Genomic DNA, 27,596 nt, shown 5'->3' on the forward strand with positions numbered 1-27,596 from the left:
CGATCCTGGTCCTACAAAAGGCCTGGGCATGCTCCCAGGGGCATACTCCCAGGGACTTCACTGGGAGCAGGATCCCATTACTATGTTAGAAAACTGATTCAGATCCGAACTGCAGCATTACATGTAACACTGGCCCATCTGCCTACTAACTGCTAATGTGGCGGTAACTTAACTATGAGCCATATCTTGAAAGGTTCTGAGAACCTGGTAAGCTCCTATATATCCCATTGACCTCCCAGGAAATTGTGCTGAGTCCATACCAGTGCTCCCTGTAAGCTGAGTGGTTGGCTGGAGCACTGGTTTGGACTCAGCCACCCAGGAGAAATTGAAATGCTGTCCAGCTGATTAGCAGAGTGTCCACAACCGGCAACATGTGTTTCTATTGGTGGTGCACATCAGTCTATGCTTTGATGCACATAAAATGTATGCTGTACATGGATGGAAAAAACTGGAGGGAACATTGGTCCATACCTTTTAGAATTTGGTCCTACGCCAATGAAACATGATGACTGAGATTTTACATGCACCCGTAGTACAGTTCCCAAAGCAACCACAATTCAGCTCCCTTGGGCACATATAATATTTGCATATTTGCTGCATATGCTGAAAAACATATGTCACAAAAACAGGTAACAGGCTGGTGTAAATTGGTTTTGTGCTGTTGGCTTTGGTGGAGCTATGCTGATTTATAACAGTTGAGGAGTGGGCCCTGAGTCTAGTGCTCAGAGGTAGGGACTGAGAGTTAGGACTTCTGGGGTAAAATTCTGACTTCTCTAAACTAATGGAAATGTTGCCACTGACTTATGCAGGGCCAGCACATCACCCCTTCTTTCTATCCACTTCTACCACTGCTACACTGCAGGACTTTGCCCAGGTCACTTACTCTCTCTATACCTTGATTTGCCATCTGTTAAATGTGTATCTCATATTTCTTCCTTACAGAGATGCTGAGAGGTTTAATTCATTAATGTTTGCAAAACACATTGAGTTGCTTAGATAAGCTGTTTTCTATAAATGCAGTTGTTACATGTGCCAGGTAACTGAGTCATGGATACTGTGGGAATCATAACTTTGCATTTCCTGAGTACTGGAAAGTACTCATCAGGTTGAGTAACCTTTCACTTAAAGCCCAGCCCTGGACCTGCCCTTAAGGCACAGTGCATTCTAGCAGGCAGCCGGATATTTAAAGCCCCAGAGCAAACATGGATGAGCAAGGTAGGAACTAAGGGTACGTCTACACAGCAGGGCTAATGTCGAATTAAGCTATGCAACTTCAGCTACATCAATTGCGTAGCTGGAGTCAAAATAGCTCAATTCGGCTTTTGGAGCTCTCTACACACTCTTCCTCTGACTTCCCTTTCTCCTCGTGAAATAAGGGTTACAGGAGTCGGAGTAAGAAGTCCTCCAGCTTGACAATATTTTGAAATAAAGGCTTGTAGTGTAGACACGCACTGTGTTATTTCGGAATAGTGTCACTTATTCTGAAATAAAGCTGCTGTGTAGCCGTACCCTAAATGTACAATCTAATGAGCACACATTCAATTAAGCATAGAAGTCAGTTCACCCTCCTCCAAAATGCAGCCACTTCATGGATAAAATATGAGTGTTTACCAGTCCCAGGAACACTACCGAAAAGTTTAACACTGGAAGTGAAGAATAATGGATAAGTAAATCACTAGTGATTTTATAGTTGTGATAATATTGCTACGATAATATCAAGTTCACAACTTCAGTTTACAACTGAATTAAATGTCTCAACTGCATTTTTACATCAAAAGCTAAGAAGAGGACACTTCCAGCCCACTTAATTAGCTTCATTAGCACCAGCCCTTCAATTGACAGGTACTCCCCCCTCCGTTATAAATATCTTGGCACCTGATGATGTGGGTTTTGCCCACGAAAGCTTAGGATACTATATATATTTTGGTTAGTTTCTAATGTGCCACAGGACTACTTGTTTTTATCTGAATTAAATGTGACCTGTGTGAAACTGAACCCACAAACACTAAAGTGTATGCTTAACTTTAGGCATATGTGAATAGTTCCATTGCCTTCGGTGGGATGACTCACACCTGTAAAGCTATGCACATGCTTGATGTTTGCAGGATCAGGGTCTATGCATATTTAAAATGGGGCACTTGTTCTGGCATATGCTGAATATCCCATATAGCAAAGCTAAAAAGGAAACTAATTTTATATTTGCCTCTTTCTCCACCCAAGAGCCTTTTAATCAATGACTGAGATTGGATCCCATTGTGGACTAGGGCTTCAGGACCACGGAGGAGAGACTCCACTGAGTTCTGGCTTTCAGCTAGGTCGCTCTGCAGAGTAGTTTGCAAAAATAATGTTGGATCTTAATTTATTCTCTCCTGCAAACTGGAATACCATTTTTAAAAAACCTGCTAAGACATGGAGTAAAATAGAAATGATCCTAGTCCATTCACACTGGTTTGGCATGCTAGTCTAAATGCACGTTAATATGAATAATTTCTAAGCAACCATCGATCCTGCAAACATATATGTAAGAGGTCCCAACGAAATCAGTGGTATATCTCATGGGTGCAGGACTGCGAACTTACAGTAATTATCTAATGAGAATGAACCTCCAAGCCATCAGTGTTAGATGCACAGAACATGTCATCATCATACTCAATGGCTGTGTCTAGAGTGGCAAGTTTTTCCGCAAAAGCAGCTGCTTTTGCGGAAAAACTTGCCAGCTGTTTACACTGGCCACTTGAATTTCTGCAAGAACACTGACTTCCTACTGTAAGAAATCAGTGCTTCTTGCGGAAATACTATGCTGCTCCCGTTCGGGTAAAAGTCCCTTTTGCGCAAAGCTTTTGCGCAAAAGGGCCAGTGTAGACAGCTCAGATTTGTTTTGCGCAAAAAAGTCCAGATGACAAAAATAGCGATCGGGACTTTCTTGCGCAAAAGCGCGTCTAGATTGGCACGGACGTTTTTCCGCAAAAAGTACTTTTGCGGAAAAGCATCCGTGCCAATCTAGACGCTCTTTTCCGCAAATGCTTTTATCGGAAAACTTTTCAGTTAAAAGCATTTGCGGAAAATCATGCCAGTCTAGATGTAGCCAATACTTTTTCCTAAGAGGGTGAAGTATCTGTTTAACAAAATCACAATCCTATGTGTGAATGGATGTAAAATTACAACATATTGCACTCTACTAAGCCAGTGCCAGGCAGAATTGTGTTTTGGCTGTTTTTTACTTGAAATTGTTCTCTTGGAAGGAAATCTTTTAATGAACTTCTAATTTTTCTTGGGAACATTCAGTAGCCCCAAACATGGTCTATTTTAGAGCAGGCCAGCCCTGTGTTGAGCACAAAGGTATTACTTCCAACTGTGTAATTCATTTTTGCCATCAGACTGAAAACAAGGGAAAGAATTTTGGTGTTGATGTTGGCTTTTGCATTGCTGGATGAACTGGCCAGGTACAAGGTATTACATCCTGGATGGGTTGGGGAATGGGAAGTATTTCCCCTCTTCCCCCCAGCTCCTGCAACCATGTAATTGTGTCAGGATTGGAGCTGTCACCTAAAAACAAAAAGGAAAGTTTCTAGCCTTCATGATCACCAAGGATGCATAGAAGTGCAGCCAAGTGCATGTCACCCAATGCAGCGGGGCCTGTCTGAGTCTGCAACTCGCCCAGGCAATATCTGAGTGAAGTGCCCTGTGCACCTCCAGGGGTCGTTCACTCCAAGACCCACGGCTCTGGGAAGCCCCCCTCCAGCAGAGGGCTATGGGCTTGGCTGGAGAGGAAGCAGGGGGCAGGCACAGACACAGATACTCTCTGATTAGCTTCAGCGGGGCTCCCAGCCAGGCACGGTTGGGAGCCGCCTACAGGTGCAGCGCCCCCAGTGCAAGGCACCGACGGCGCCGTGCGCCTCGGCCCCTGGCCAGCGCCAAGGGGATTCAGGCGCTGACAGCCCGCTGCCTGCTTCCCTCTCCCACTGCGGCGCTCCCTGGCGGGGAGGGACACGCGGGGAAAGACCCGTGGGAACGCAAAGCGGACTGACTCCCGCGCTAGTGCCCACGTGGCTAGGCGCAGGCTCGCCACTCGGGCGACTACAGCCAAGAGGGGCTGCCCGCTTGGCACACGCCGCGCAGCGATCGGGGCTCGGGCTGGCAGCCGGGGCTGGCTAGACCGCCCCACAGGGGCTGTGCGAGCCTCGGGGGTGCTCCTGTCCCCCCAGCCCAGATCCGTTCCTGACCCGCGGGCAGGGCAGGGCATCCCTGGGGCTAGGGCCAGCGGTGGCGGAGCCGGTCCCTCGCGTCGGCCAAGGGAGGGGGCTTTGCATGGATTGTGTGGGATGGAGGGGGATCTAGCCCCCCCCCGGCCCGGGCTGCACCCCAAAGGGTTAACCCCCCTCCTTGCAGCCCCTGCTGATTGCACTGCCCCGTTCACGCCAGCCCGCTGCACGGGGCCAGCTAATCCCTCCCCCCACACCTGCCTGCCATCGCGCTCACCTGCTGCACAGCTCCCTCCCCCGCCCCGCCCTCCAGGGAGCCAGGCGGTGCCACTTTCCCCCTCCACCCCCCTCATGCATATTAATAGAGACGCATGCGCCGCCGTCGGCTTCCCCCCCCCCCTCCTGCCGCCGCGGGATAGATGAAGCAGGCAGGCAGCGGCGGGGCGGCCAGACGGGCTTCCAGCTCCCTCTCTCTGGGCGCGTCGCATGTGCCTGTGTGTGTCTCTCTCGGGGGGGGCGGGCGGGGGGCGCATTGTGCGGCCCTGAGCGGGTGATTTGCAAGCCATCAAAGGGCCCGGAACAATCGGCGGGCGAAGAATAGGAGGAGGCTGGGCTGCTTTGCATTGGAGATCAGGGCGCTATTGAGGCGCCTGTGAAAAGTGGTGTTGTTCTCCGCTCCTGCACGCTCCGCTCGGCGGCGTATATTAGAGTCGGGAGCAGCCGCAGCGCCAGTCTCGGAGCGAGCCGCCGCCGCCGCAGCAGCAGCAGTGTCCAAGGAGGCGGCATGCTCCTTCCAAGGCGGTCCGCCCTCGCCCCGCATGCCCTGGCTCTCCTCCTCGCCCTGCTCTGCCTGCGGGGAAAGGTACGTGGGCGTGAGCGCTCGAGGGGCTGCGGCTCGTCCTCGCTTGGCTGCGAACCCCCCTACCCTCGGCTTCATCGCTCCTCGCTGCCTCTGCGCGGGGCTGGGGGCTCCATGAGCCGCCCCGAAACGCGCCCTTCCTGCAGGCGCCGCTCGTGGGAAGCGGGGGGGGGGGGGGAAGGAGCGGTCCTTTAGGCGGGCTTCATTGCTGCAGGCTCCCTGGTGTCATGGGGGGGGGGGGGAGTGGGGCAAGTCCCTCCTGCCTATTGTGCTAGCCGGGCTCATGGCCATCCGTCCCCGAGGCCGGCGCGCCCCGCTGGTGCGCTTTGGAGAGGTTGGGAACGCTCCAGCCTCCCCCAGAGGTGGCCTAAGGCGAACATCAGAACGGCCTTCCTGGGCCAGGCCAGAGGTCCCGGCAGCCTCTCCATCCCGGGCATGATGCAGGGAGCCCCGGCTGCTTCGGGTCCGCGCTGCGCTTTGCTGCCCCGCAGGGGTCTAGCTCCCGGGGCGCGTAGCAGGAGCTGGCGCGGAGGCTCCGCGCGGCTGCTCGCCTGCTTCTCCCGCAGCTGTGAGCGGGGGCGCTGCGCGGGGCGTGGGACTCCCCCCCCCCCTCTCCTCCGGCCCCTCGGGACAGCCGCTCCGAGCCCACCGGTGACCCCTGGCTCTCCCGGGCTGCCCAGGTGACCCGCGCCTCCGGCCAGTTCGAGCTGGAGATCCTGTCGGTGCAGAACGTCAACGGCGAGTTGCAGAATGGGAATTGCTGCGACGGGACCCGCAACCCCGGCGATCGCAAGTGCACCAAGGACGAGTGTGACACGTATTTTAAAGCTTGCCTGAAGGAGTATCAATCCCGGGTCTCGGCTGGGGGCCCGTGCAGCTTCGGATCCGGAGCCACGCCTGTCATCGGAGGGAATACCTTTAATTTAAAATACACCCGGAATAACGAACGGAACCGGATCGTGCTCCCCTTCAGCTTCGCGTGGCCGGTGAGTCGCTGCAGCGGGAGGGGTGCGCCACGGCGCTGCGCTTGGAAATCTGCGGCGCTCTAGGGTTCGGAGAAGGGGGGACTTGCACAGGCCCTGTGGGAGCCGACTTGTGGGGCAGAGAGGAAGGGCGCTTAGTCCCTTGCAGGTCTAGGTGGGTCGGGGTGCGAGACCTCTGCACTTCGCAGCACCAATAAGGCTCTTAAGAGTTATGAGGTCAGAAGTTCATTCTTCTCTCTTCCCTCCCCCCCCCTGCCAGTTAAGGCTTGTGCAGCAGCCAAAAAACTGGCGGGATGGGGGCTGTCCAGTGATCCCATGTGCAAAGTGTGTGCCATGCCTGGCTCCCTGCCTTGGGAATACTGGGGGAAGCTGCCTGCAGGCCTTGGTGTTGATGGAAGCTGCCACTGCGGGTTGCAGACTAGCTGCCAGCTTCCCAGGGAATCTTGTTACCCGGCTTCCAGGAGTTTGCAGGCACCACTATCTGGGCTTAACTTTCCACCTTGATGCATTAGTCTCTTCTCTCCCTTCCTCCTCCTCCTCCCCCACCCCCCGCCTCTCCCCCGGCTGGCTGGCTAACTGGCTCCATGTCCCTCTGTTCCCAGCACCCCTCCCTCCCCCAACAGCTGTGTTTGCAAACTCAGTGGCAGGGCAGAGACCACAAGGAGGTGGGGCCCAAGGCCATGTGCTTTGCTAGAACTCTGTGCTTAGACCTTTGGCAAAGCCCCAGTACAGAGAGAGGGGAGGGGGCTGCCATGCACGTGGTCAAGTGGGTTTGACCACAACAGCGTTGGCTATGCCCAAGAAGGGTCAATTCAGTCCTGGCTTCAGTTCTCCTAGTATTTCCCAGAGCTCCCAATCCCCCCTTCACATCAGGCTATGGAACTTGGGAGGGGGGAAGCTGTGTGTGAAAATACCTACTGGTGCCCTGCTCCAGACAGTTTAAGCCCTGAATAGTCAGTTCTCCAAATGGTCATTCTACTGCTGCTCAGTGAGCACAGTCGCCCCTTCTCTTGCTGTGTACCTGTTAGTCACCTTACCTGGCTAAGATGTTCAAAGCTGGGGGCCTATATTTAGGCTCCCTCCCAATAAACTCTAGATCACTTTCCCTTTCCCCCAGGGGTGTGGCCCAAGCTTCACTGGGTGACTCCCTGCTCAGTATTGAAAGTCAGGCCACTTTAACCAGGAGCATTAATATGGCTTCAGGAGTCTGACCTTGGGTACCTTGTTGCAAGGGAAGAAAGTAAAGTGCTCTTAACTGCATGCAGGAAGAGGAGGGAACATAACTTCCCATGTCCAGCCCCTCCCACTGCTAGCGAGGCTGAAGAGTTTGTAGGCTTTGCACCCCCTCAAGCTTCTGCCTGGGATGAGAACCAAAGGAGTCCCTGGATAACCGTCTCAGTCCCACCCCCTTTTCCCCTCCCCTTCCCACCCCTCCAGTTGTAGTGAAAGCACTGATTGGAAGTAGGCAGCCAGCCATGTGTTCTGAAAACGGTCTGTGCTGCCTCCTACCTGCCTTGAATGTCAGGTTGGGATTTTTTCTCTCTTCCCCAAGAATTGAAGGCTGCAGGGGCAGGAAGCTGACCTCAGGCCCACGTTTTGAAGCATTCCAAAGTAAAACTGCAGCGCTTGCCTGACTATTCTGTGTTGGAAATGTGAGCCCTGCTTAAAGAATAAGATTTCTCCTTTCAAATATGCCATCAAAGGTGTATAAAGGGTTTTGTAAAAATCTCTATTTGAAGTCGTGCCAGTGGCCATAGTGCTGTTGCTCTGGGCTCTTGAGGAACCAGCCTTTGTGAAAATGTCCAGGGTGGCTTTTTTTGCCTTAAAACCCTCTCAAATGTGTTGAATGTTTAAGGTCTTTGGTAACTTGTTCATAGCAGTGCAAAGGTTGAGGGCATTTTAAAATAAAAACTTAACTACAGTGTATTAGCTGGTCTCCACTTAGTGAAAGAATTGCTTCCATTGTTCTGTTAGCTGGATCTAATCAAGCCCTGGAATCCCAGGAGGGTAGAAAGCCTTTGCACCATCTTCTCTCAAGTCTTTTGGATGGCATGATGTTAAAAGTGCTGATTCTGCTAAACTCTGAGGAGTCCTGTGGCACTTTAAAGACAAACAGATTTATTTGTGCATGAGCTTTCGTGGGCAAAAACTCACTTTGTCAGATGCTAAACTCAGTAATTTGACCACTGACTTGCTTACTTATCTAACCTGCTTTCCCTTCCATGGGAAATGGGATCATTAAAGCATTTGAACAAAGGAATACTTGGTGCGGCAAAGCTCTCGTTTGGACTATAAATAGTTTGTGTACCTGTTTCAAGATACCCTCAATTTTCTAAAAGCTACGAACAGAGTATTGAATCACTTTTAATGTGGTGCTAATGTTGCTCTCTGAAATGGAAATGTTAGTCCTATTTAATTACCGCAATGAAGCTTACTTTAAACAAAAGTTTGACTTGTAACAATTTGTCAGATACACATTTGACTTGTATACACTACATTGAAAATTCCACTGAAGGGTAACAGGAGGCAGAGCCAAGTGCTAATCATATTGGCAATTCATAGCAGCCTCTGAATATGCATCAGTTCTGTTACCTTTGTTTGAGGAAGGGCTTTTCTTGGACATTCCTGCTTTAGTGAGTACCATCAGGAAGCCTTGTTGCCTTGACTACACTTTTTGATGTCTTTTTTTTCCCATGCCAAACTGCTTCCCTGTGCCTTGTGCTGAAAATAGTTTTCAGATGTTTTTAGATCTGTAAAGATTTTTATGCACCAGGCAAGGTGTTTAAAAAAAAAAAGTTTGTTCTGATCATTTTAATAGTGACTCTGTTCCTAAACTAATGTAGGTTTAAAAGTGCGGGGGCTTGTCTTCTCAGGGCATTGCAGAATTTGCTGGTGCTGTGGGTTTTGATATGCACCCTTGTGAGTAATGGGTGTGGAGATGGTGGGCTGTAAATTCATTCAAGTGATTGGAGGCATGAATAAGTTGCTAGGCAACAGGGCAACTGACCAGCAAGAAGGAAATAGTGTACATCCAGAAAGCTGCACCTGCAGCAGTAAGCAAAGGAATGCAGCAAATAGCTATTTCTCTTTAAAAAGACAACTTGTGCTTTAGTGAAAGGTGCAAATCATTTTAAGGTACTGGCAACTTTCTTCATAATGTTGATGGATGTACAAACCTATTGGAAAGTTTCAAAACAAACTTCCATGTTCCTTGCGTTAAGATTGTCTTTGGAGGTGGTTGAGCATAATTTTGCTGTTATAAAACACTCAAACCCCAAAAGATCAATCTAGAATCTGTTTTAAGAATGGCATTTTCCAAAATGGCCTGCAAAAAATCTTATGGCATCTTACACTTTAAAGGGGCCCTACATTCCTTCAGCAGAAAGTTCAGCACTAACTTTGTATTTATGCAAAGAGATACCTTGGGTTCATTGAGGCAGGTCAAAGCTGGCAGCCTCTATAGTGTATGTAGCTCCAATTTCAAATTGCTTGTTTATCCTAAAAGAGAAACTGTTATCCTTATAATCATTTAATGTTGGCACAGTTGTCAGGCACCAAGAGTCTGAGGTGCGAAAACCTCTAAACTGCTTCACTGCAAAACTTAAACAGTTTTGGCTTTCTTATATTTCGCTGTGGGGCTAAAAGCACTATCAACTTTGGAAGAAGCTTTCTTGACTGGCATTAGCTATCTTCCTCCCGTAGCCACCAGCCGAAAACAGACTTTTTTCCTTCTGGTTATAACCTTTTTTCTTCTATTTTACAAGACACTTCCAAAGCATTAATTTGTGCCCGGTGTAATGTAATAGTGTTTCTCTCAATTGATCAAATGTTATCAGACTTATCATTCAGTCAATACCATATTTGTACTAGTAGTTCAGAAATCATGACTAGATTTTTTTCCTCCTCCAATTAACTTCTTAAAATTGGAAGTAGCAGACTCCAAATGAGATTAAAGCCAAGGTTGCCAGGTAAGATGTTCAATCAATCTAGGAAATTTTATGGGAAGGACAGAACAGACATAACATCAGCATCTCTAATTTTAGGTAGTACCCCGCATGCAGGGAAGAAGATATTAACATTGGAACGTGTGTACAACTTGAATTAGTAAACAATACCTTCCCACCCCCTGGGCCAATAGTTTGAATGTGGATTGTTCTCCTAAATGGAGTGTGTATTAAATGAGTCTGACGTAACTGGCATCCAAATTTAAACTTTCCTAAGGATGCAAAGGCGTGATGTGTGTTTTGAAAGGTGCTTCTTGCAGTCTTAATTTGTCCTTTGAGGGACTTCTATGTTCCAATCCAGTTTTAGATTTCACACCTTCAGGGTGAATCCATTCTATTACACTACCAATAGCCATAATCTAAGTTAGTCAGTTCTCTTCCCTGTTCTCTTTTCTCTCCTCCCCCCCCCCCCCAATTTAATCCAGAACTAACTAAAAGCATCTGCGCACACAAAATAAAGGCCTGATACAGCTGACTTCAGTAGGAGCTGAACTGGGCTCTCCTTAAAGCTTATATGCAGGCTTTCCTTAGATATGCAGTTGGCACTGTCATCTAGTAACCTGTCTAGCTGGAAGTCTGACTGTCTGAATTTGTATTGCGTAAGACTGGATCCCTTTTTTGGGGGTAGCTTTCCTCAAGTTAATTAGAACCTTATGTCCCTTTATTGCATTATGGATTGTCCCTTTATTTCATTATGGATTGGAGACTAGAGTGTAAGGAAACAGATTCTTGCGATTAAAACTGATGGTGCATTTCATTACTGCTGCTCTTGTTTGTAGACTAGAGATTAGTTGTTAATAACTAGATGCAGTTTTCCCAGGCTCAGTCCAGAAGTCTAAGTCCTACAGCACCTGTAGACTTCAGCTGCATTTCTTTAATAGACTTAAACCAAACTGGGACCAGGAGCGGTCTTAAAACCTGAATTCATATTTTAGTATAGAATCTCTGGCATAGTAGAAGGCCTTTCAGTAAATGCCACTTGAACCAGTAACCTGAATGCCTTATAGGTGTGTGTGTGGGGGGGGGGGGGGGGGGGGGAGAGAGGAAAGAATGTCAAAAGAAAACGGAGTGGTGTTAATGTCTTGTTACTGCGTGGACCTCATGATTGTGGTCGCCGTTCCACAGCATCAATTACGTTCATTACCGTTGTAGTATGCTGAAGAAACTGTAAAATGTGGAGCGAGGTGGTTAAAGTGGTTTGTAAATAATCAAACATTGAGTCCTTTACCAGCTCAGCCCAGTTTTTATGCACTTGGATAATAAGTAGAAAGGCCTCTTGTTCAGGCTTGCTCTGTGTGAACCTGACTGTTTTGCTTGGCTAGCTACTAGGTATTTCTCTATTAACCTTGCCACCCTTTTGTAACTGGTGCATTTAATTATCACAGGGATGCTTTAAACAGGTAATCGGACAAGAATAGTGGGTTATCTTATTGAGGAGGGTTTAAAGTGACCATTGACATCCTGGCCCACTTACTGGCCTTTTTGATGACCAGTGGGAGCTTTGTGGGAGGGGGAACCCCCCTGCAATCAGATGAAGCTGATTAAAATGCTATTGCAATATTCTGCACCCTGCAGCTGAGACGCCTATTGGAATTGGCCCACCCCAAGCTGAAGTCTGTTAAATTGAGATGCTATAGTTTTTTAAAATCTTTTCCTGGCACATTGTTCGGTTGTGCATTCTAGTGCTGTGATTAGAATACATTGTAGTCCGGCCACCCAGACGGAGGCATTGACTGCTAATATTAACCAAGAACAATAGCGTGGCCATACTGACTGCAGTGAGGATTACAGGACATAATGGGGCCTATCCAAAAATAATGCTCATACAGGACAAGCAACAGGAAGCAGCAGTAGACTCAGCAGAGCTCGGCTCCCAGACAAACCATGGACTGACTTTGCACAATGGCAACTTCAGCACATTATGTATTCACAGGATATTCATTATTCCAGCAGGCCTGCCAGATCAGAGATCGGCCTGGCTTATTGGCTGCAGCACACAGAGTTCGGACAGCGGCAATTTTGTGTCCTTCATCGTTTGGCAGGAGGGGGGTACAGCTGTATCAGAAGTTCTTGACTGGCTTGGCTTGTGCTCTGAGGGAGGTTCCTGGCAGCTGGTCAGGTAGCTCTGTTTGTTTGCCTGGGCCACCTTTAACATGGCAATGAAGTGTTTACCTTTGTCGGCAGAGCCGAGAGAGTGCCAGAGTTCAGTCTGTTGATCATATGGTTGGGATTGGGCCTCAGCTATGCTGCACAGTCTGCTAATATGGCCTTTGGAGTTTTCAAAGGCCATGGCCTATAGGAGGCAAGGTTACTGCCTGGATGAACAAAACCTGAGTGGTGTGCAGTGCTATCTTGGGTACACACAGGAGCACTTGCAGGGTTGTTTTATGTAGGGAGGCCCAGTGAGAGCACTGGCCAGCTTCATTGTGCTCAGCAAAGGGCAAAGGCGTCTCCTCTCCCTTCTCCTGCCGCAGGCGCTATCCGGGGAAATGTGGCACACCAGGAATCTTCCGCTTTGAAGAGCTGCTTTGTCCTCAGATGGAGCGGAGCCAGTAGGATGGCCCTGATGGGATCTGGCATTTACGTGGTGTCATCTTGACTCCGTCATCCTGTGACGATGCGGCACCACAGCGGGAACCATGCTGAATATTCGGAGGAAGTGGTATTGTGGCGAGCTCTAAATCTGTTCTGGGCTCTGTCCATCTCGCACTTCCCCTTTCCCCATCCCCTGTTCCTCATTCAGTCTCCCCTCTTCCCTGCCATGCCCCATTGAGCTGATGGGCGGGGTTGCCGCATCTCTCAGCTCGCTGTCTCCTGTTCCAGTGCGGAGTGCGTAGCGACTGGCACACTGCCTGAGACCCAGGCAGAGCGAGAGCGGAGATGCAAGTTAGGCTTGTCTCCACATGTGGCTTTCAGGGCACAGGTTGAGCATTGCTGTGGTTAACCTGATTTCCCTGTTTGACAGAAGGGAAGCATGTACAAAACAGGGATTTCCTGCTGCTCTTGGTTTAGCATGCGAAACCCTGAATCGACAGGTGTCTTGGGTGGTTAAACCCCTCTAGGACAGGCATCGCAGCCCCAACAGGGTGAATATCCCTTCACAAATGTCAATGAAATTCCTCTGCTTCGTGCTGTTGGCTCACTATTCGCCATGTGGGGCCAAGACCTCAAAGGATCCAACTACCTTTTTTGGAAGGGAGAGGAGATTTTGAAGCAACTTGCTTCCTCCAGAGTGCTCAGTACCTGCCTTCTGAAATCTGGCCTCTAAGGTGTCTCTTCAGACCCTAGAAATTCAGTCCTCTGTGAAAACATTGACACCCATTTAAGATTTCTCTGCTTTTTAAAAAAACCCTCCTGGATTATGCATACATTCTGGATGTGACTTAATAAAGCACCAAATAATCTGGAAAGTAGCCGCATTCTCCTCTCTCATCCTCACAAGGGATCACGGATGGCAAATTTAAAGGGTCATGAGAACTCTTCGTGGATTCTGTCACCTGTGGATCAGGAAGAACTCTGGTGGCATCAGCTTAGCACTGCTCTGCGGTTCCCAAGGCTCTTTGGTTTCACAAATGTGCTTCCTAGGCTACTTAGCATAAGGCCAGCTATTTTAACTGTCTCATAGCTTTGGCAAACACATTCAGATGGACTATGATGACGTATGTGCAACACTTGGTTTTGGATTAAACCATGAAAGTGCAAATATTCTGAAAATAAGTGGCTTGAAGTTCCTTTCAAGTCAGTTTGGGTCTCCTTGCTAGGATCTTTGCCTTCTGGTCATGATCAGATTTACAGTGGCTAATTGGGTGTGACTCCATCATAGTTCACTCTGATTTGCTGCTTGGTTCCTTGCTTTGATGGAATAAGGTGTATGATGTGGGATTTTTGTGTCTGGACGTATATTTATTCAAAGATGTGCAGAGGTCAGTTGTGGGCATGGGAAAAATTAAACTTCAGTGCTCTGAGTAGTCATTCCAGAGATATCTTAACTGTTGATCTGTAAAGTGGGGATGATGGGTACCTTTTTAAAAGTCTAATCTCAATGCTGCAGAGAAATTCCTTATTTTGGGATGGGGGGGTTACTAACTTTTGGACTTCTTTGAAAGTCTAATTGATAAACTTCCCTGAGCACAAATTTTTATGCACTGCTAGGGAGGGCACAACGAAGTGGATGAAATGAGTTTTCCCCAATCATAAAATGTGGCTTTCTTTAGATATTTGCAAGTGTACGGTGTCTTTTTTGTTTCCTTTTTGAGGGGAGGTTTGCCCTGTGAAGTGTTAAATGAAATCCTGAGTTTTGTTGAAGTGGTTACACAGGTATGTGGCAACAGTAGCACTTTAAACAGGAATTCTTCCTTTCCTTTTCTCAAGGGTGGATTGTGTTGGTAAACAAGCCTAAGGATTAAGCAGGAGCTGTTGCTATGAGTTTAGAGTGAACATCTTCCAAAACAATTATGCAAGGCCAAAAGGAAAACATCCTTAACTTTATTAAAATAGTGCAAGTGGTTGTCATAATTTATTCTCAGCTGTATCATAATATTTTTGCAAGCCTGCTGTAACATGTCATGCTCTGTTTTGGGCTTGGTGGTATGGTAATTAAACTGAGGAGGAGAGGTGATGGTAGCCATGCCACAAGTGAAATGAAATGTACATTTAATTATGTCTCAGGAATTTCTACCCCTGACTTGTGTGGGAAAGCCTTCTAAAGCCGTTTCGGAGCACTTTTTGCAGGGTTTCCTCAAGTTGACAGGCATGTCCCAGAATAGTAACGAATAATGTGTAACTTTATTGATGAAATGTTAACCGAAAATGGTGCGGGCTGAGGTATACTTTGCTTGGAAGACTGGGCACATGTCTTGGCTAGTCCAGCTTTGCTTGCTTTTTCAAAGCATTTTCCCACAGTTATCAGTGAACGAAATAGAATCTGAGTCTGCTTTGAATATGAAACGTATTTAGGCTCGCTTCCAAGCTAGTGTCCATCACAAACGAGACTTTCATTCAAAGGCTGCATGCTGTGTCCAGTCGTGAGAAATTAGTTTGCTCTGACTTTTGAGGGGGAGGGGGGGAAAGGAAAGTAAGGAGAGGTTTTGAAGTCTGCTTACAACTTGTAATTATATTTTTATGAACGAGGTTTATTTTTGGTAAAGCAGTATTTAATAGCTATATGTGACTCTTTACAAATGGACTGACATTTGTTCTGGCATTGCAAGCACCTGTAAAAAAAATAAAATAAAATAAAATAAATAAACCACACAACTTGCACAAGATGGTAACTTGTGCCTTTTTCCCTACATGTCCTCTCTGGAAAAAGTTTACACGGACATCTAACTAAATAAAATACTTTCCTTTTTTCTAAATACTTAGGGTTTTTTGGAGCTAAAGTAGCATGAGCATACTGGGAAATACCAGTTCAGACTAGAACAGAGCAAAAGAAAGGTGGGGAAAGGTCTAATGACTCTAGCTCCTGAGTCAGGTTGGAAGATAAAGGGTGATTAGCCCTTGAACCTGGCATACTTCCAGCTTGAAGCAGTCTCTTTGGTTAGTGGATGCTGCTGCTGATTCTTATGGGAATGCTAGAGACCTGCCTGGATTAGTCTGTATAAATGTGACACAGGTATATACTGCTTCTCCCACTTCCCTCATTCCTCTAAATAGCACAATCCTAGACTCGCTTTACAGAACATCCCCTACCCCACCCCCTTCCAAGATTCATCCGTTCTTGCCTTAGTTACCTGATACTTGTGAGAGAAGTGATGGTCTAGTGCAGACAAAGCTTTCAAAGGGTTGCTGAAAAGCAAAGTCCTCTAGAGGTTGCACTGCTGAGGCCAAGCAGAATAATCTTTTTGCAACGCCCCTTGCTTTCAGGCTGGGAAAAATGTTGAGATCTAAAACAAATACAAAGCAGAAGGCTTGGGACTCAAACTTCCTTCAAGTGGCTGATGGTATCCTCCCCCTCTCTCCCCAGTAAGAGCAACTTTGCCAAAGGTGCTAAATTCTAACTTGCCGCGTAGTGTCAAAAGCTGTACTTCCTGGCTAAGCACATAAGATGCATTAACGATGACAAAGATGAGCAAACTGAGGTGAAAGGTCTCAAGTCAGACTGGATAAGGTGACTTAAGAGGATCATGTTTGTCTCAAGTATAATCTGTTGCCTATTTATGTTTTAAATGGATACAGTCTCAAGTGAGATGGGAGGAGGGGGGGGGGTTGATTTCCCAGCAGATGCATATTAAAAGACGTTTGCTTTTTTTAAAGACTCTGTCTGAGGCACTAATACATATTTGTTTTGCAGCGATCCTATACGTTGCTTGTCGAGGCATGGGATTACAGCAATGACACTGCTAGTAAGTATTCAAAACTCCTCAGCCAGCTTGCTGCCAAAAGCTTTTATGTTCATAGGGCTAACTTGTGACTGGGTTCTCCCACAAATTGAGGATGAGTCTTGTAGTAGGGCTCTGCATGTGGTTCCAAAGTCCCTTTGCAGGAAGCAGGGAAGTCACACAATGGAAGCCTGTCAGGTCTCAGTCTATAAATGAGAATGTGACAGTAAGGCCTAAACCTGTTCCAGGAAGGGGGGAAGTCAGTGTCAATGAGGGGTATTAAATCCTTGACTGTCATTGGGGTTTAAATGACACAGTCCCATAAGCACCCCTGAAAACATGAACTCTAGGGTGCACATCACCTTATAAAAGCCACAATCAGACTTGACATTTAAAATCTTTTGGATAATGATTGAGAAGTTGGTGGTGGTACTTGGCTTTTCTGGGGAGGGGACGGGATGGTTAATTATCTAGGGATTTGTATTCAGAGTCCAAGAAATATGTAGCAGGCTTCGCCTGAAAGTTGGCTGAAACACAGGAGAATGTGATATAGAAGTTCTTCCCCTGGAATGTCTCTAGTCAGATTTTTGTCTTGGTGGTCCGTTTTGGCTTTATGCTAATCAGAGGAAGCTGGAAACCCCAATGGCTTGCAAGCTGTGCTGCTGCTACCTTGCTGTCACTGGGGTGTCTGTACCTATTAAGTTTTAATATTGATGGTACACAACTCCCACTAAACTTAGGAGTGAGGTTTGTGCCTCTCCTGCTGTTCCCTCTGGGTCCCTAAGACTCCCAGATGAGAGTGCAGGAACAAGCTGTAACTTTCAAAGTCATCCCATTGGTTCCACAAATTCAGGAGTTCATAAATAACACATGAAAACTGTCAATAAGGGACATGTGCTTTTTCTTCCCATCTACTATGACTGACACTGATAGAGCAGCATACACGATTTCAGGGGCTAGGATCACTGATGAGGGAACCTTTTGGTCTTGATTATGCAGACTTTATTCAAGAGGGGGAAAAATCCATAGGTGCTGCTACCCTGGTAGTGTCAAATCATAAACGGAAGAGGTCTGCATTTAAAACGAAGGCCTTGTTTACAGTCAGATCCAAGGGTTTTTTTCAGCCTGGGTCTCTGCCATTTCTAGTATTAGAGCTCATCTTTTTTTCATGAAACAGCCTTTCCAAAGCTTCACAATGAGTCTTTTCTTTGCTCTAATCTTCTGGAAGCAAAATTGTCTTCAGACAAAATTGCCTCGTGTTCTTTTTTCCCCTCTGCAGTATGTTTGACCCAATGTGGACTTCGTCTTGCATATGTTTTTGATTAAACTCTCTTGATTGCTTCATCATTGTATACTTTTAAATGGATCCTCTAAGTGACCCTCCTGCACAAACACTTCCACCTTGCAGACAGTAGATGTGTCCATCTTGAAAGGAGATCCTTGTAGAATTTTAACAGAGAGAAAGGTTTGGTTTTTAGAACTTTCTTAAATGATGGAAGTTCTGTGGGCTTCTAGAGCGGGTATCCTCAAACTTCCACTGCCCTCAGCACAGGATCCAAATCTGAAGCCCTAGGACTTGAGAGCCAGGCCGAGGCTCCTGTAACTTGGGGCTCAGGATTTGCCTTTTGCTCCAGATCCCAGAGCATCCTGGGATGAGACTTACCTGGGTGGTCGACAAATACCTTTGATGTCGACACCCGCACGTCCAGACTATCGCGCTGAGCCGACAAACAGCCATGTAAATTTAAAGGAAGCGGCGATTATTTAAATTGCCGCTTCATTTTACTATTGTCGGGTAGCCTAATCTACATGCCTCTGGCGACAGAGGCATGTAGTCTAGACGTACCCTCTAATGCCTGCCCTGATAACCCTATTAAAACAGGATCATGACCCACCATTCGGAAATGGCTGTTCTAGAGTGTTTCCTATGAAACCCTAATAGTTTAATCCCATTAAATTCTATTGGATATTTTTAAAGGGCTTTCGAAAAAGTAGGGCATGGGATCAGTGTGTCCTGGACACTGCTCTAGCAGGGTTCATTGTTTTAAGAATGAGCCACCTGACCGATAGTTCAGCCTTTAAAAAAAAATCTGCAATTGACTCCTCTGCAATTGACACCTTCTCTCTCTGTCTCGTTCTCTACTCGCTGTTCTGCTGTATCTTGAATGCTTAAGATGGAGCCTTGGCCTCATGGGACATGTCTGATGCCGCAATCACAACCCTTAACTTGGCCTGGGCCAGCTGACTTCAGCTCGGCTGTGGGGCTGTTTCAGCTGTGGTGTGGATGTTCAGGCTCTAGGATCTTGCTAGGCGAGTGGGTCCCAGAATGTTTACAGAGCCACGAAACTGCCCCACAGTCAGAGTACCACAAGCCTGATTCAGCTGGCATGGGCCAGTCATGGGTTTTTAATTACAGTGTAGACATACTCATTGAGGTCTAAGGGAGTTTGACTTTGGTTTTCTTAGCTTTGTCCTTGGTTAGGCTCTGGCTTGCTACTGCCTACTGTTGCTTCATCAGTAAAACAAATGGAGTATCCTGGAGTATGCCAAAGTGCTATTGTAGACTACTAGTATCAGTGACACATGGGTTCAAGTCAAGCATAGGAGGTTTCAGCATAATGCAAATTAAACAATAGCCGGAAGGGGTCACCCCAAGGTTTTGAAAAGTGGCTAATCAGTTTGGGTGGCCAGAGACTCCTTATGGTGCCTCACTTTTCTGAGGGTGGGTGCTCAGCAGTTTCTGAAAATTGAACCTTTCCAGGGGATCAGGTTGGGTACCCAAAATTGCTTGTCTTGTTTGAAAATTGTGGCCTAAGTGGCTCTTTTAGAACTACCAAGTAAAAATCACGAATCGCTCAGCAGCTTAGTCAAACACTGTCAGCGCTCTGACACTTAGAGCAGAGTACAAGTTTTAAAATCTTCAGAGAGCTTCTCTCTCCCACCTCATCAATTGCTATTTGGTTAGTGTTTCCTCGGAGCTCTTTATCAAAGTATGGGATTCCCAAGTCAGATATCAAGAGAATCATGAAGATCACTTCCTCTAGGCTGGCAGGCTTCGTTCTTCTGTGTGCTCACGGTTAACCTTAAACCATCTTTGGTGTGGAAGGGGCCATGGCATTCTCCTGAAGCCTGTACTGCCTGAATCTCCTGTGCAGGATTGGGGGGAAAATACAAGAAGAACATAGCATACTTAAGCCAAGGCATTTTCATCTTCTGAGTGAGCATAGGCCTCCATGAGCTCCTATCAGGTGTTGCGTGAGCAGTGAGTTGGGTGACTGACACCAAGAAAAATATAGTGATAACCAAAGACTCCCAACCTCAGTCACCTTTACTTCATGATAAAATTCAGTGCACTAAACCCCAAACCCTTTGCCTTCATGGGAGTGTTGGCGTTGAGTTCAGATTGTAGATACAGGCCTAAAGGACTAAGCAGCTCGAGTAAAATGGCAGAGCTTGCTATCTGTGCAATAAATACATGCTTACAGAGGAGCTGGGGGAGGGTAACCAGGTAGAGGCCCAAAGAGCAGAGCTCTGTACACTTTCTGAAGGAAGCATGACTTTCTGTTGCCATGGAGTGAAATGGGCAAGTGTGTGAAGCAAATTTTAGGCAAAAAAAACTTGGCTTCAAAAGTGCCCCTTTGTTAGTTTTACTGTATCACCATCTACCGCTCCATTGAGCACTTTCAGTGAGAGGATGAAAGGGCACTAGGACAGGGATGGTACTTGGTTCTGCTGAGAAGGCAGGGGACTGGACTCTATGACCTTTCAAGGTCCCTTCCAGTTCTAGCAGATAGGCAATCTCCATTATTATTAAAAAGCTGTGCCACACATTCATTGCATGCCCTTGCCAAAGTCACTTAGCCCATGACTCAGCAAGGTACTTCAGTATGAGTGATCTTCATCTGAGCTATCCCATTGAAGACCAACAGATATGCATGTGCTTAAGTACCATGCTGAACTGGAGAGCTTAAGTTTACAGAAATTCACACCAAAGTATACCTTTATACTAACAGAATTGCAATCAAGCTACAGGGTTGTACTGATGGGACTATATTAGTTCGAAATCAGTAAAGTTAAAGCAATACAAAAACAGTGTCAGTCTTTGGGTGCTTAAGTCACTCTTGAGAATGGGATTTAGGTTTCTAAATCACTTAAGCAGATTTGAAAATTTTATCCCATGTCTATACATAATGGAGGTGTGGCAGGCACTATTAAAATTAGTCATAGTTCTGAAATTAGTTGGAAGGAAAATATTTGAAAACTGGGAAAATCACAGGGTAAATAAGATGGTACCATTCACTCTCTAAACTGTAAAAATGCAGCAGATATGAGCGTCCTGAACCCAAGAATACCATGATATTTAAACACAGATTAACATGCTTTTCTAGTACATAGCAAATAATTTGACTTATTTGATTCTCTTGAGCTAGAGATGAATTGCGAAGTCTTGCACAGCTGTGAATAAGCGTTTTGTTTGGAAGTTCCATGTGAAAGCTAAAAATGGCTCTCAGAACATATTTAAAAAATTTAGAAAGAAAATAATCCATGTGTTGTCTTTGCTTTCTGAAACACTTATATTGGCCTTCAAGTCTGCTGTATGTAAAGTCACAAACTTTGTAAATGTTAATTCATTTTAATTAACACTTAAATGTGGTGTCCTTCAGATAAAGCTAACAAAGTGCCTTTCGATCTAGAATTTTTCTGACGCTGGATTATATTCCCATATATAGAAGTCTGGCCTGGTACTTTATTTTTGTTTTCATACTGGGTTTGCAAGGGTATTTTGTCTGTTTTATGATTAACTTTCACTCTGCAGTCAAGTGCTGCTAGCTGCAAGTCGTAAGGCAGTGTCAGATCATTGAACTCACAAGACCTGGACTACAAAGTGAAATACCACAGATACATACAATGTTCCATGCTAATGTGAAATATTATTTCAGGCTGTAATTAGACAGTCGTAGGTTTAGAAAAGCCAGAATTTTACTCAACTCATTGTAGAGTACAAAGTTTTTTTTAACTTTATGAAATGCTCTTTAAGAGGAATAGGAGGAATCTACATTACTCATATAAAGCAATTTATTTGCCCAGATCTTTGTTAGCTCTTTAAATGTTGCTGGCATTAGCCTAAATTTCACAGTATTTCCTGGCCAAAACTGAGTGAGATTACTTATGCCAAATGTCACTTGTTTTCACCTATAGAAAACTTATATACCTGGCTTCCAGAAGCCTGCAAGTCTCTGACATGCATCTGTTCAATTTGAAAAAGATTACCTTGTTATAGCATTATGGCCTGTATAAAACTCTACAATACTCATTGACCAAGGAGAGCAAAGTGCAGGGTGCACCAGGCTTAGATGCTTATCCCTGTTAGATAGGAGGCTATGTAGTTCCATTTTTTTCCTTCTCCCTTTGCTAATCTTATGGATCTTACTGGGATTCTTAAGGATGCCCTATGCAGATAGGCCAGCATTGGCCTAACTGTTCTCACAGACTTGAGTCTGGTTTCTGGTCAGTACATGGTATGTGCATTTCGGTTAATGGGGCACCTTTTCCTTAGTTTTGTACATAGCTAAAACCAGCATACAGCAGTCTCCTCAAATCCTGTTTGAGACTGACTTCCATCCAGGTCAAGTGACGGACGGAGCATTAACCTCCCTTCCCTTCTGACTCCTAGATCCTGACAGCATTATCGAAAAGGCATCCCACTCGGGTATGATCAATCCAAGCCGCCAGTGGCAGACTTTGAAACACAACGCGGGCATTGCTCATTTTGAGTACCAGATCCGCGTGACTTGCGATGAGCATTACTATGGCTTTGGCTGCAACAAGTTTTGTCGACCGAGAGATGACTTCTTCGGCCACCATACCTGTGATCAGAATGGCAACAAAACTTGTCTGGAGGGCTGGATGGGGCCAGAATGCAGCAAAGGTTTGTAACTAAGTTTGAGTGCTATACTGAAAATGGTCCGGGGACATAGAGCACTTCAGTGGCTGATGTCAGCCCAGTAACTAGAGGAGAACCATCCACACCATCACCCCCTCACTGGTGCCTTTATTGGTAGCCTTGGCAGAGAGGCCAAAGAATGACTGGACAAGAGCCAATCTATCCAGTTCACAGTTAAAGTAAATTGACTGGTCAGTAAATTGCTGCTCCCCATCTACCAGTTATACAGATACTGGATTTTATTCTGTGAGGCTTTCTATTTAGTGGGTAGAATTTTCAAAAGTATCTAATGACTTGTGAAAATTCTATCCAGCATCTCTTCTGAGCCCACATCAAATCAAGAAGCACTGGAATATTAGCAGGTGTACTCTTCTATTGAGTAACTTCGGCTACCCACATAATGGCCAGAGGGGAGGAGGAGAGCTGGCCTCATTTGAAGCCAGTGGGAGTTTTGCCACTGATCTTCATGGGGCCAGGATTTCTATTGTGGGGCAGAATGTCTTGTGTGGCGCTTCAAAACAAGAAGGAAGACAAGACCTGTGCAGAACCTGAATGGGCAAATAAACTCAGCAGCGCAGTTCCAGACTGTTGCCTACATGAGCAGGCCTTGCTGAGAATGTTTTGTATGCTTGAACAGGTATTTAATAGGAAAAATGCAGAACCCTGAGCTGGAAGAATGGATTGTCAGCAAAAGGGGTTGATAAACATATAGTTTCAATTTAGAGTCCTTGAAATGGTGTGTGCACAGGTCTGGGACAGAACATGTGGTTATTTTACTAAGCCAATTTGCACTGCATTTCTTGTAAGGTGAGGGAAGGGCTAACCTTACATTCCAATGCCAAGAGAATTTCTTGCAGAACATGGCATAAGTTTTAGGCACAATGGCTTCTTTGGGGTTGACACAAGTTTTTAAAACCCCCTGTGTGATCCCAATTTACAGTTAGTTCCCTTAATGAATTTGCTGTCATAAGGCACGACCTATCTTTCCAGTAGAGTTGACAGAAGAGACCTGTTAAACCTGGCTTTGGTAGGATTACAGTGCTAGCTAAAGATTAAAATATTCCTGTGCGTGTGAGGATGTGGGAAATGGACAGCATACGGATTGATGCTATTCTCTTGATGTAACTTTTTTGCAGCTATTTGTCGTCAGGGATGTAGTCCCAAGCATGGTTCCTGCAAAATTCCAGGAGAATGCAGGTAAATAAAATGACTTTGCTAACAAATTTGTAACAACTGATACTGTGAAAGCTGGCCGAAGGGAAATGTCGAGCTGACCAGGTATTTCAGGCAAGGGCATCTTTCTCAGTCCAGTGGCATTGAATGAGTTATAACTGCATCTGAGACTTAAAAAGTAAATGGCAGCATTTATGAATTGAAAGGGACAAAAGGAAATTGTAGCAAATGCTTCCTAATGAGCAGGAACTAATTGCATCTGTAGAAATTGGTGCAACTTGTCTGTCTTAAATGAACTGCTGATTATGGGCTTTTCTGCCAGCCGTTTTAAATACAGCATTGCTTTTCTTCCTTACTCTCCCACCCCTGTCCCATTTCTCCCATCAATAGGCAAAAGTCAAGCATTCTTTAGAATGGGATTAGTAAAATCTCTTGGTTCTCTTGCTTTTCTGAGCCAGGCTCTGAGTGCTGAGAGGTTAATAGCGGGGATGGAATCTTGTCAGCAGACATCGATGAGTGCAGAATTTTGTTGTGCTTTGAAGTCGATTCCGGTCTGGGCAGGAGACAATGAAAAGCAGAGCTTAGACAACTGAGCAATTTAACAAATTTTTGGAATGTCTTGAATTATTTTTGTATTAACAAGAGAGGTTTATTCCCTGGTCAATGCAGAGTATTGACTATTTTAACGTTGACACTAGTTACACAAACTGTATTTAGAAATTTGCTTTCAGTGTTGATGGTGTCTGTTTAGCAAGAGAATAAGTAGTTGTGGTCTTATGTATGAAGTCTTATGTATGAAGTAATTGGGTCCAGTCAGAGCATGTGATACTTCTGCATGGACATGGCTAAGAATTAAGAGTGACAAAATACAGAAGAGGTTGACAGGCACAGTTTTCATCCCTTCCTAAAGAGGTTCAGAAAGCACATGCAATAAACAAAACAATGCTGCTGATGTGTTGCTTTTACCTTGACTGGCTTTTGTGGGGCACTGGAGAGAGGCAAAAGAAATGATTCCAGTGGTTCTGATGTTAAACAGCATTCATGTAAGCCAGCTCCAAAATCCCAAATCAGGATCTTTAATTGAAGAGCCCGTTGGTGTAAATCTGACCAAAAGTATCCCTGGTCCTTTAGAAATGGGCTGGATGCACACACAGATACATACTGCTGGCATTGGAATAAACAGGCCATGTAATGGTTGCTGACTCCTCACTAGAACAGGCACTAGAACAGGCATTGTCTCCTGATTTTTAGGTCTTTCTAAGTCTCACCTCCCTGCTCACTGCCCAGACATGCACTAGTGCTCTTATTTATTTAAGGTGCAGCTTTCCCACACTTAATTTGCATAGTCTTAAAACAATGCTGTCCTTCTGGTGCTCTCAGATAACTCCTGCTTGCCAAGTGAGACTCTTATCTTTTCAAGTGAACACAAATAAGATTTGTTTTGTTTTTTTCCCCCCTCTGAAGTTTTGATGAGTCATATAATCTGTATGTCCTAAATGCAACAGTTTTATAATCCCCAGAGGCTTCTCTGGGGTCTGGACAGATGACTTGTGAACACTTAGAGGGAAAGGGAGGGATATTTTAGGAGTCAATCCTTTCAACACAGAACTGCCAGCAAACCCAAACTTATGAATCATTATACAAGCAAAAGCACTTCATATTTCTCATGAGAAACTGCTCACTGCATATTCTTAAATGGGAATAATTTAATGAATTTATCTTCTGGAATTAATAGATTCCCGAAGCCCTTTAGTAGCTGCCTTTGTTGGCTTTGGAATGGTAGCCAGATCTCAAATTTCTTTACTTTTGCTTTAGTTAAAAGATTTTAAATGACTTGCTTCTGTAATTTCCTGGAAGGGAGTGACAGTCTAAAGGATACAAATGTTTATAAAACTAAGGTGCTATCTTGCAAATATTTAAAGTTGCATGCGTGTGAACAGCATTGAATTCAATGGAATCTTGCAGGTTCAGATCTTAACTTTGCTGCTCTTGTACCTTTCTCCCTTCCTGTAAATAGGAAGATTTTTTTTATGAATTGTTGGGGGGGAGGGGAAGTCCTTCTTCACCCCAATTTTGGTTGCTTTGCACACAGAAAATATTGCAAGTTGGACTAATGCTTATTTGTTGTATACATAAAAACCTCAGGTGGTTCACGTGCACTTTGAACAGACAGCTGTTGAAATAGCTATGGAAAAAACTAGGAAGACTTTTAGAAGGGGGAGTTGAAGTTACAATTAGCTATGGGTGATGAGCCATCAGATAGAGCCCTCTAGCTTTTCCCACGAGATGGATTTACTGGTCAGACAACAGCTTTTTTAAAAAAAAAAAAAATTGAAAGCCTACCTGATTGTTGCAACAAGGTTTATTTTCATAATTTAGTGATGGCTTACTGAATAATGGTTGCTGCTAATCACTTACTGCAAGGGCCCATCCATGAAATAAATACATTACTTTAGTAGACCCTTGACTTCACATTAAAAGTCTGATTTAAGTATGTTCACATTTAAAGGGAACGAACACAGGAATTTTTCTTTTGCACAGGAAATACTTTTCTACTTTTTTAAATCAAGCTAATCTCTGTATCTTGGTAAAGATTAGTAGTAATTGTTTAATTTATATTTCTATAATCTAGATAATAGATAAAACTAGTTTAGACGTGGCTGCAGAGCGATCCCAAAAAACCTCCTTTTCCAAGTATTTCAGAGCTTGTGTCTACACTATTTAAAAAAAAAATCTAGTCAGACACTAAATGATGGGAATTTAAAAATAGCCCATCACCCTGCATGTTACGCAACTTCTATAAAAGGTTTCTACCACAGACTAAAGGTAACTTCCTATGTGGTTTAGATTACTTGCTTAGTGCTTTAACTGCCTTGCAGTGGGCTCTGAGATGGTGTTTATGGCTTAGTTTTTCTTCCTGCACGCGGTAGCTTGAATGCCTGGAACCTCGTATTCCCGAGGCTCTCCAGATCACCATTGTCTCTGTTGACTTTTTTAATGTATAATCCATTCTGTCAAAGTCCAGAGATTGATTTGTTGCGCACACCCACCCTCTTTGCCTCTGTATGAGCCTCCGAATAGAGTAGTATTGTGATGAATGGCCCCATGCTGTTTCTCCCAGAACAGTTATTCTTTTGTGAGCAGGCCGGCTTTAGAGACCTTGGCAAAACGGCTAAAATGTTTGTTTACAAGAAACCATGAAACAAACCTTGAATGGCTCTCTCCCACCCCCGTTAGCCCCCCTTCCCCAGTCTTTCTCCGAACCTTGGAGTTCGGCAGTTGCTTGTACTCTCCGCAAGTAATTTCAAGTTTTGTTTTCCCTGCTCTGTTTTTATTAAGGTGTCAGTACGGATGGCAAGGCCAGTACTGTGATAAGTGCATTCCGCACCCAGGATGTGTCCATGGCACTTGCATTGAACCATGGCAATGCCTCTGTGAAACCAACTGGGGTGGTCAGCTCTGTGATAAAGGTATGCTAATCTTGTAGATAGCCAAGTGTAAAAACTTGAATTTTAATGCGGTGGGACTTATTGTCAAGAGAAAGCATCCAGAAACTTGGTGGGTTTTGTCCTTTTGTGTTTCTGCCAAGCATGGGAGGTTAGCTTTAACGCACACTTAACTTTCCACTATCCTGTCCTGCTTTTGTGCGTAGATACATTCTATAAAGTATCTAGAGTAATGGCAAAAGTGTCTTGTTTAAGCTTTGTATTCTGGTGGTCATCTTCTTACAGATCTTAACTACTGTGGGACTCACCCGCCTTGTTTGAATGGTGGTACCTGCAGCAACACCGGGCCTGACAAATATCAGTGTTCCTGCCCTGAGGGTTACTCGGGGCAGAACTGTGAAATCGGTAAGTGCTTTGACACGGCAAGCTAGCATTTACCCATCCTTTTGCATTTAGAGGCTATTTTGTACCACTTATCTGGTTGAGCTCTTTGATACTGTTACTAATGTTGGCAAAAGAGATCTGAAGTTTGAGGCTCAGTTACTCCGTGGTGAATGACTGGTATCTCCTTAATCAGACTCAGTCTAATTTGTGCTGATTTCTGTAGCTGGCTTGTTAGGGAGTGCTGCAATTGGTAGGAGCGCTAACTTGGCTTTAATTCAAGC

General features: G+C 45.3%; 1 protein-coding gene across 1 annotated transcript in view; it reads left to right on the top strand.

Annotated features, from left to right (window-relative positions):
• The first annotated feature begins 4,591 nt into the window (after positions 1–4,591).
• JAG1 (jagged canonical Notch ligand 1) overlaps positions 4,592–27,596 on the top strand; it is a 35,457-nt gene continuing 12,452 nt past the window's right edge. The window contains exons 1-7 of the mRNA XM_075925658.1: positions 4,592–5,064; positions 5,742–6,047; positions 16,341–16,392; positions 22,043–22,297; positions 23,449–23,509; positions 26,825–26,955; positions 27,217–27,336. Of these exons, the coding sequence (XP_075781773.1) occupies positions 4,987–5,064; positions 5,742–6,047; positions 16,341–16,392; positions 22,043–22,297; positions 23,449–23,509; positions 26,825–26,955; positions 27,217–27,336 (1,003 nt within the window). The 5' untranslated portion in view covers positions 4,592–4,986. The remainder of the gene's footprint in view (positions 5,065–5,741; positions 6,048–16,340; positions 16,393–22,042; positions 22,298–23,448; positions 23,510–26,824; positions 26,956–27,216; positions 27,337–27,596) is intronic.

Source organism: Pelodiscus sinensis, chromosome 3 (assembly GCF_049634645.1).
Source record: "Pelodiscus sinensis isolate JC-2024 chromosome 3, ASM4963464v1, whole genome shotgun sequence".
Taxonomy (NCBI): Eukaryota; Metazoa; Chordata; order Testudines; family Trionychidae; genus Pelodiscus; species Pelodiscus sinensis.